The sequence below is a fragment of the Myotis lucifugus genome, unplaced genomic scaffold (genome assembly GCF_000147115.1).
Source record: "Myotis lucifugus unplaced genomic scaffold, Myoluc2.0 scaffold_947, whole genome shotgun sequence".
NCBI classification, from domain to species: Eukaryota; Metazoa; Chordata; class Mammalia; order Chiroptera; family Vespertilionidae; genus Myotis; species Myotis lucifugus.
In genome coordinates this window covers 31,786-41,469 of record NW_005871995.1, presented here as the reverse complement: position 1 = coordinate 41,469, position 9,684 = coordinate 31,786, and the positions used below count along the sequence as shown (strand labels likewise).

Below are 9,684 nucleotides of genomic sequence, written 5' to 3'. Positions count from 1 at the left end.
GTCTCGAGCTGGTGAGCGATATCTTAACAATAAAGTTACAACACATCGACTATACACTATGCTCAGAGTCTCTCTGCTTCACCTTCGACCCGCGCTCGCAAACTCGCCCATTGCTCTGCTAGCCGTTAACTAGAGAACTAAGTTTTATGGCGCGTACGGAACCAAAACATTTTCACATGTTTAATCTTTTCCATAAGGTCCAGTCTGAAAAACATATGGATATGTTAAACTTTGGGAATATTATTACATTTTAGGGATCGTTGGGCAGTTGACGGAATCAGAAATCTGGATATTTTACCAGAGGATGATCTCATGGTGTTTAGACTTTTAATTATGGGAAGAAGAGCCCCTTAGAAGAAAAGCCTGCTAGTTGTTACCATCCTAATATGTGAGCCTTTGAGGAAGGATGCTCCTGGCACCGAGTGGTTGGGGGCCAGGAATGCTGCCTAACACTCTACAGTGCCCAAGTCGCCACCCCCCCCCGCCCCCACACACACACAGAATTATCCAGCCCAGATTGTCAGTAGCACCAAGAGGGAGAAGCCCTGTCCCAGAGGCCTCTCCTTTTTCTATGAGACAAGCTAAGGCTACTTCTAGTCTCCAGTGCACGTGAGCACCACTTGATTTGGCTCTGCAGACCCCATGCCAACTGTCCCCAACCCACAGGTACTCACCAGAGGGGCACTGTAACTGGCGTGGGGATTGTTCTGGATCTCCCACAGTCCCTCATTGAAGCCTTTCCTCTTGTTGGGTTTCCCGTACTTATCTTTCCACTTGTCGTAGGGAAATAGGTCCTTGGGTCCCAGGAAAGCTCTGGAGAGAGAAACCACCGCCAGTCCTAGGTGAGCCAGGCCACCCTGGGAGGCACCCCTGGGGGAAATCAAGCCCAGTGAGGGACACTTACGTTTCGTGTGTACCAAAGAAGAAGATGGGGTACTTGTTGGGTGGGGGCTTCACAGCACCATCAGCAATGTCATCAATCTGCAGTGAGAGGCCAGTAAGGGGGTAGCTGAGGGGCAGGGCAACTTCACCCACTAACCCAGAAATTAGCCAAGTTACTTAAGGGAAAGCATGCTGGGAGAAGGGAAGCCTTCAACCTAGGAAGATGCATCACCTTCCAGTTAGGGATCTGCATTCCTGTGTACCCCGCCCCCCAATTGCATATTTATCCCCTCCTCCACACACAGGGTTGCCCCCAAGATAGGTACCTGAGCAAAGCCAAAAATAGTCCTCTGATCAGCAGGGGGTGGGGCCAAGCTCAGCTTCTATGAACTACCAGGACCCTCCCACAAGAATCCCTCCCTCAAAGAGGGGATCGGGTGTTGGGGTGGTTGGTCTCCCAGAGGCTGCAGCAGGCAGCTCCAAGGATGCAGAGGGTGGGGGGTGGGCTGCAGGAGACAGGCCCAGAGCATCCAGGAAGTCCCACCCTCCCCTACAGGCCCATGGGCTCTAGCAGCTGTCAGTCACATCCCACAGGAGGTTAGCAGCCCCTTCACTTCCAATCAGGTGCTTGGAAATGTTCAGGGCTGAAGAGAGCCAGCTGGAAGGGGGTTGGAGAGGGAGAAGCTGGTACTCCGGAAAGAAGGGAAGTGCCCATAAAGTTTCATTGCTCTGGTGCCCCCCAAGAAAATAACAGTGAGCAAATCAGGTTAAAATGAGTTCTTTGGTCCCCGTTAATTCCTTAACATTCTCTTCAATACCCCGGGGCTGCTGAGATCTTCCCTGCTCCCCTCACTCAGCTTCCTTCCTGTTTTATAGGCTACTTTTCAAATCCTTGGCCCTGGGTTGCGGATCTCTGGCATCCATCTCAAGCATCACACTCCCACACAGAAGCATCCCCAAACTCCATCACCCTGAGCTGAGGCCCAGCCCAACATGCTTTCCAGGCCATCTTCTGCTCTGGCCTCACCCAGGTCCCGCCTCCGAGCTCACAGCCCAGACATCCTAGTAACAGCACCAGCTCCAGACTGGTCTCTGGGCAGTGGTCCCCGAGCCTCTCCTGACATCCTATGGTGGCCTCCCTGCACCCCAACCCCCAGCCCCAAGTGCTGACCGTCTGCTTACTTCCACCCACAGGGAGGGAAGGTCCAGTCTGAAAACTCCAGCCGTCTCACAGCAGTGTTCTGGCAACTCCTGCACTCCTTCTATTCTAGTCAAATCTTCCGCCTCATCCTTTCACTGTCCCCGGCTGCTGCCTGAGCCTCGTCCTCCCAACCCCCAAATTCCTTCAGTCCTACCAAGCATATTCCACCAATCTCAGCCCAGGGGCAACTTTGGCCCTAAGACCTGGGGTTGACCATAACCTCCAGATCCCCTTCCACAGGGACCTGCCCTGAAGAGTGCCTGGAACTTCACTCTGCAGACCTGGTAAGGGGTCCTGGGCTCAGGATGCCTTTCAGACCTGGATGGAATCCTTAGACCACGAGGGTTCTTTGGATCACAGCTTCCTGCAAAGGGGGTCCCCAAAGTCCCCTTGGCCCAGCCCCCTTCCCTCATAGGCTCTCTTTTGGAACCGATCCCCCTTTGCAAGGGGCTGGTCTCTGATTCAAGCACCTTGGGAGGACTACCACACCCCAAGCCCTCCCTCCAGCTTCCTCCACCAGGCTCTGGGAGTGGGGGAGCATCTCCCCAAGCAAGTCTTACTCCAACCTCTAATGTCCCAGACATGATCCGATCAAGTCCTCTCAGCTCCAGTGACCTTATGAAGAGAGCCTCCAGCCCTGTTTCCAGCCCTCGCCTCCCTCAGCCCTGACTCTCAAGCCTTCCTCCCTTACTGCACCCCTCATCCCTAGCCACCCTCACACATGGCCCCAGAGCCCTCAGAACTTGGCTTCTCAAGGCGTCCCCCAGGAAGTCCTTCAGCGGGACGTCCCCTTTCCATCAATTTGATCACTCTCCTCAAATCCCACGTTCCTCAGTTCCCCGCAGACTCACGGATCTCCCTCCAACTCGAACCATGCCCGCTCAGGGCCCAGATCGCTCAAACGCAACATCCCTCGGCTCTGGGACTCCCCGAAGCACAGGTACCTCAGCCCGGGACCCCCAGAACCGCGGCTTGCTTTCCTCAGGTCCGGGGGCCCAAAAAAACACGGCGCGCGAGTCCCTCAGGCCTGGGACCTCCCCAGACCCCCGGCGCGTGTGTGCCCCAGAATCAGGGTCCCCCAGACCTCTCGCGTGCACAAGGCCCGAGGCTTCCCAGGCCCCCAGCTCCCAGACACCAGGCGTGTGGTATTTCAGGCCCGGGACCCCCAGACTTCCAAGAACGCGGGTTCCTCGGACCAGGGACCCCCCCCAGAACCCGGGCGCACGAATCTCTCCGGCCCTGGCCGTCTACTGCCCCACCCCCCAACCCCCCCACCCTCCGCCTGGCACATCTCCCGCGCGGCCTCACCCGGGCCGGCCAGTGCGGGTAGCCCTTCATCTTGGCAAACACCAAGTCCCCGGGCTTGAAGGCGTGCGGCATGCTGGCGGCGGGAAGCCCAGGCCGCGGGAAGCAGCGGCAGCGGCGGCAGCCGGGGCAGCGGTGGAGGCGGCAGCGGGAGGCGAAGCCGGGGGCGGGAGCAGGGAACCAAGGGGGCGGAGACGGTCGCTTGGGCAGCGGCCGGCGCGTGCTTATTGGACTGCGCGCTGCCGCCGGATGTCCCACCTTCCTGCCGTCACCGGCGGGAGACAAGGTCGCTCAGAACCACGTGCCGGGATAGAGGAGCGCAGAGACCAATGAGAAGAGGGGGTTGGAGAACACGTTAACGGGATTGGATAACGGGTAGAGCCGAGGGGCGTGACCCAGAGGCCTAATTGAAGGGAGAGGAGGTTATGGGAGGTGAAAGGGCAAAGGGGGAAGGAGGGAAACGGAGGCGGTCAGGAGCCGGGTGGAGAGCTGCCAGACTTCTTAGGGGCGGAGCTTAGGGTAGAGGGGCGGGCCATGGGCCGCCATAGTAGGAGGGGCTTTATGTGGGAGGCAAGCCATTGGATACCACAGAAAAGAAGGCCCAATCAATGTATGCGGCGGGTTCTTTGATAGCCTCCACTCCCAGAGGCGGGGCTTAAAAGAGAGTTGCAGGCCGTTGGATGCCAAACAAGAAGTCTCTCCAGGTAGGGAGCGGCCATTGACTACCACAGAAGGCGTGGCTTAAGCATCTGTCCGCCATTGGATATCGTAAGAGAGGAAGTGCAAAATAGGGAGGTGCCTTGGCCTACCCCAGGGGGCGGGGCTTAGGAGAAGGAGCGGACCATGGAGTGGATTCTTAGAAAATGCAGAAAATGCACAAAACACTTAGAAAAAGTTTATTGAACACCATGTGCCAGAGCTACAAAGTACCCAATCTATATTGATTCATTCGAGAAAAATGTTTTGAGCACTGCGTGACCAAGTTATTTAATGGCTCTCTGTCTCAGTCTACCCACCTGTAAAATGGAACTCATAATGTACTGATCTGATAAGGGCACGAGGATTAAATAACTTCACGCCTAAGGCGCTGGCAACTGTGCTTGGCATTAGGAAATACTGGCAGCATTGGTATTGTTAGCCTGCCCTCCAAGAACTCAATGTTAAATAAAAGAACTTAACTTCCACGGCTGAATGTCTTTTTAACAGAAATAGTTTAGCTTTGGCCTGTGTGGTTGGGCATCTTCTGGAGCACGAAAAGGTTGCCTGTTTGATTCCCAGTCCGGGCACACGCCCTGGTTGGAGGCTCGACCCCCGGTAGGGGGCGTGCAGGAGGCAGCCGATGGATGTTTCTCTTTCTTCCTTTCTCTCTAAAAATCATTTTTTAAAAATCTTTTTTTAAAAGGCCATAGCTAGTAGTAGTAATAATAATAATAATAAAATAATAATAACTAGAAGAATTAGGAGAAGGAGGAGAAAGAAGAAGGAGAAGGAGTAGGAAAGGAAAAGGAAGAAGAGACCCATTTTGGGGTATGGAGTCTAAACCACCAGCAGCATAGCTTGGTAGGAAAGACATGACCATACATCTTGGAGCTTGCAAGCATTTTTACACATCAAGTAGGGAGAAGGGGAAAGAAAGATGTAAGTGGTCTGATGAAAGAACTTACATTAGTTGCCCAGCTGGCATGGCTCAGTGGTTGAGCGTCGACCTGTGAACAGGAGGTCACGGTTCAATCAATACTGGGCTCAATCCCCAGTGTGGACGTACAGAAGGCGGCCGATCAATGATTCTCATCATTGATGTTTCTATCTCTCTCTCCCTTCCTCTCTGAAAACAATAAAAGTATATTTTTTTAAAAAAAGAATTTACATTAGTTATAGGCAAAGGGGTGGGAGAAAGTGAAGTGGAGCTAGGGGCTAGTTCTAGGATAGACGCAGCAGAGTACTTAAAGCTCATATGTAAACATGAAGCAGAGGCTCCTGGGGTTGTAAGGGCTGTTCTCTCTTTTTAGCTAATCTGAGAAATATCTGCCTGGAAGTTAATTTAATAATTTCAACATACACTAAGGCAGCGGTTCTCATCCTGTGGGTCGCAACCCCTTTGGCGGTCGAAGGACCCTTTCACAGGGGTCGCCTAAGACCATCCTGCATATCAGATATTTACATTACGATTCATAACAGTAGCAACATTACAGTTATGAAGTAGCAACGAAAATAATTTTATGGTTGGGTCACAACATGAGGAAATGTATTTAAAGGGCCAGAAGGTTGAGAACCACTGCCCTAAGGAATATGTGTAATCCTTTGTTTTGCACTGCAGTTGTTTTCTGATGAACCCCTTTGGTCTCTTCCTTCCACCCTCTGGACTACTGTAATTTAAGACATCTCAGAATTTTCACCTGGTAAGAACTCAGAGTGAAAAAGCCAGAGTGTTGCCCTAGCTGGGTTGGCTCAGTGGATAGAGCGTCAGCCTGAGGACTGAAAGGTCCCGGGTTTGATTCCTGTCAAGGGCACATGCTGCAGGAGGCAGCTGATCAATGATTCTCATCGTTGATATTTCTATCTTTCTCTCCCTCTCCCTTCCTCTCTGAAATCAATAAAAATACATTTAACAAATAAAAAGAAAAAAAGAAAAAGCCAGAGTGTTGCCCCTAGCCGGCTTGGCTCAGTGGACAGAGTGTCGGCCTGTGGACCGAAGGGTCCCTGGGTTCGATTCTGGTCAAGGACACGTACCTTGGTTGCAGGCTCCTCCCTGGCCTGGGTCGTGGTCAGGGCATGTGCAGGAGGCAACCAATCGATGTGTTTCTCTCACATTGATTTTTGTCTTTCCCTCTCTCTTCTACTCTCTCTAAAAACCAATGGAAAAATATCCTCAGGTGAGGGTTTAAAAAAAAAAAGCCAGAGTGTTTAAGAAAAAGTTGAATACTGAGGGAGACTTCGTCTATCCTAGGGACCAGGAGAGCTTTCTGGAGGAGGTGGTTTCACCAGAGACTTCAAAGATAAATGGAGCCCTGGTGGGGCAGCTCCATTGGTTAGAGTGTCGTCCCAATATTTCAAGGTTGCAGGTTCAATCCCTGGTGAGGAAGAATCCAAGAATGAACCAATGACTGCATCAATGGGTGGAATAACAAGTCGGTGTTTCTTTCTCTCTTTTTTTCTCTCTCTCTTCTCTATTTCTTTAAAATCAATTAAGAAAAACATTTTAAAAGATAAATAGAGCCCTAGCCGGTTTGGCTTAGTGGATAGAGCATCGGCCTGCGGACTCAAGGGTCCCAGGTTCAATTCTGGTCAAGGGCATGTACCTTGGTTGCGGGCATATCCACAGTAGGGGGTGTGCAGGAGGCAGCTGATCGATGTCTCTCTCATCGATGTTCCTAACTCTCTATCCCTCTCCCTTCCTCTCTGTAAAAAATCAATAAAATATATTTTTAAAAAAAGATAAATAGAAATAGGCCTATATATGAGGTGGGTGCAAGTTATTGCAAACATCTGAGTTTGGGATGAAGGAGTAAGAGTGGGGAGAGTGGTAATGCTAGAGGGATCCATTGAGGACCCATCATAGTGCCTTATAAGAATTTTAGGGCTTTGTTTGTTTTGTTAATCCTCACCCAAGGATATTTTTCCATTGATTTTTTAAAAATATATTTTTATTGATTTCAGAGAGGAAGAGAGAGAGAGAGAGAAACATCAATGATGAGAGAGAATTATTAATAGGCTGCCTCCTGCACGCCCCATGAACCCACAACCTGGGTATGTGCCCTGACCAGGAATCAAACTGTGACCTCCTGGTTCATAGGTCAGTGCTCAACCACTGAGCCAAGCCGGCCAGACCTATGATTTTTAGATATAGCGGAATGGAGGGGGAGAGACAGAGAGAGAGAGAGAAACATCAATGTAAGAGAGACACATCAATTGGTTGCCCCCTGCATGTCCCCCGACCAGGGCCAGGGATTGAGCTTGCAACCTAGGTACAGAGAATTTTAGGTTTTATTTTACCTTCTTGGGAAAATATTGGAGGGATTTGATCACAAGGTACAAAGAAATTACTTTAGCCTCAAAAAATATCTTTATGCATAGAAGCAAATGCTGCACCCCAAGCTGGTAGGCTTCTGAAGCTGGCAGTCTATGTGTGTCTTCCTACATACAGTGAAAGGGACACCCTTTGAAACCCCTTTCCAGGGACAGGCTCCGCTAGTGGCACACCGGGAACTGGTGGACTGCTGCCTCCAGTTTACTTCTGCCCACAGTGCCTATTGTTCTGTACCTCCTGGCCAGCTTCCACACTGAGTGTGATGCAGCTCACTTCCTCATCAACACAGCCTCATTACTCAGCGTACTGCTGCCTAAATTGCCTCCATTCTAAGGGGTTCATCTCTTCGACATCAACAAACACTGAGGGCTGGGGCTGGGGCTGGGATGTTGTTGGAACAAAGGGCTGTTGCATCTTTCCCTTCTCCAGATAAGTCTTCTATATCTTGAAATGCTCAAGAAGAAAATAAATAGGCAAATGGGGCTCCCTGGATCCAGCCCTGCTAGGTTTCTTTGAATCAAGAAAGGCATGTGAGTTGGTTAGAGTCCTCCCAATACACCAAGGTTTTGGGTTCCATCCCAGATCAGGGCACATATAAGAATCAACCAATGAGTGCATCAATAAGTGGAACAACAAATTGATGCTTCTATAAATAAATAAATAAATAAATAAATAAATAAATAAATAAAACAAAAAAAGAAAGGCAGTCAATGGTTGAGCATTGACCTATGAACCAGGAGGTCACGGTTCAATTTTGTTCCCCTGGTTGTGGTTGTGGGCTCAATCCCCAGTTGGGGGCGTGCAGGAGGCAGCTGATTAATCTGATTAATCATTTTCATCATTGAAGTTTCTAGCTCTCTCTCTCCCTCTCCTTTTCTCTCTGAAATAAATTTAAAAATATAGAAGGAAGAAAGAAAAAAAAGAAAGGTGATGGAACGCCAACTCACTCTTTACCCAAGAGAAATAAAAATAAATATTTACACAAAAACTTCAACACTCGAAGTCATAGTAGCATTATTCATAAAGCCCAAAGGAGGAAATAACCCAGATGTGCATCAATGGCTGAATGGATAAATCAAATCTTGTATATCCTTTGATGAATACTACCCAACAATGAAAGGAAATGCACTAATACACACTGTAATGTGGATGAACCTCAAAAATATTATGTTAGCCCAGGCCGGTGTGCTCAGTGGTTAGACTCTAACCGTTAGAGCGTCTGCCTGTGCACGGGAAGGTCATGAGTTCAATTTCTGGTTGAGGGCAGGTACCTGCATTTCAGGTTTGATCCCTACCCCAGTCTTGGGGTATGAGCGGGAAGCAACCAATCGATGTGTCTCTCTCACATCGATGTTTCTCCTCTCTCTCTCCCCTTCCTTCCTCAATTTCACTCTCTCTAAAAATCAGTGGAGCCCTGGCCAGCTTGACTCAGTGGATAGAGCGTCGGCCTGCGGACTGAAGGGTCCCAGGTTCGATTCTGGCCAAGGGCACATGCCTGGGTTTCGGGCTCAATCCCCAGTGGGGGTGTGCAGGAGGCAGCCGATCAATGATTCTCTCTCATCATTGATGTTTCTATTTCTCTCTCCTTCTCCCTTCCTCTCTGAAACCAATAAAGAAATATATTTAAAAAAAAATAAAAAAAATCAATGGAAAAAATATCCTTGGATGAGGATTAAAAAAAAAAAAAAATCCAGCAAGGAACTGGGGCCTGCCAACAACCATTTGAGTGAGCTTTGAAGTAGACTCTCCCTCAGACAAGCCTTTAATCAGCGGTTCTCAACCTGTGGGTTGCGACCCCTTTGGGGGTCGAGCGACCCTTTCACAGGGGTTGCCTAAGACCATCCTGCACATCAGATACTTACATTATGATTCATAACAGTAGCAACATTACAGTTATGAAGTAGCAACGAAAATAATTTTGTGGTTGGGTCACAACATGAGGAACTGTATTTAAAGGGCCAGAAGGTTGAGAACCACTGCTTTAGGTGAAATTGTAACCCCAGCCAACAGCTTGACTGCAACATCATGAGAGTCTTGAGCCTGAACCACCCAGCTAAGCCACTCCTAAGTCCTGATGCACAGAAATTATGAGATGTTGTTATTATAAATTGGGAGATAATTGGTTATGCAGCAATTACTATAATCACTGCTGCTGTTTAGTTCCCATAGTCACAATTTCTGGTGGTTATAGAATATTCTATAGAGGGGATGATCATACCACACATTATTTGATTTTAGCAGAGAATCTACTCTCAGACCCTTCACTCAC

The 9,684-nt window shown here is 49.5% G+C and overlaps 1 protein-coding gene across 1 annotated transcript; it reads right to left on the bottom strand.

Annotated features, from left to right (window-relative positions):
- Window positions 1–593: 593 nt before the first annotated feature.
- On the bottom strand, window positions 594–3,556 carry HDGFL2 (HDGF like 2). The gene is made up of 3 exons (XM_023747672.1): window positions 3,392–3,556; window positions 905–981; window positions 594–813 (listed from the first exon to the last, which is right to left on the bottom strand). The coding sequence occupies exons 1-3, from the start codon at window positions 3,461–3,463 to the stop codon at window positions 594–596; spliced, it is 369 nt and encodes a 122-aa protein (XP_023603440.1). The 5' UTR covers window positions 3,464–3,556.
- Window positions 3,557–9,684: the final 6,128 nt, after the last annotated feature.

Bases quoted from the DNA above. Each gene is read 5' to 3' on its own strand.
- HDGFL2 (XM_023747672.1), bottom strand. From the start codon at position 3,463: ATGCCGCACGCCTTCAAGCCCGGGGACTTGGTGTTTGCCAAGATGAAG. The intron at 982-3,391 runs GTGAGGCCGCGC...CTCTCACTGCAG, and splicing joins ACCCGCACTGGCCGGCCCGG to ATTGATGACATTGCTGATGG. The intron at 814-904 runs GTAAGTGTCCCT...TTCTCTCTCCAG, and splicing joins TTCTTTGGTACACACGAAAC to AGCTTTCCTGGGACCCAAGG.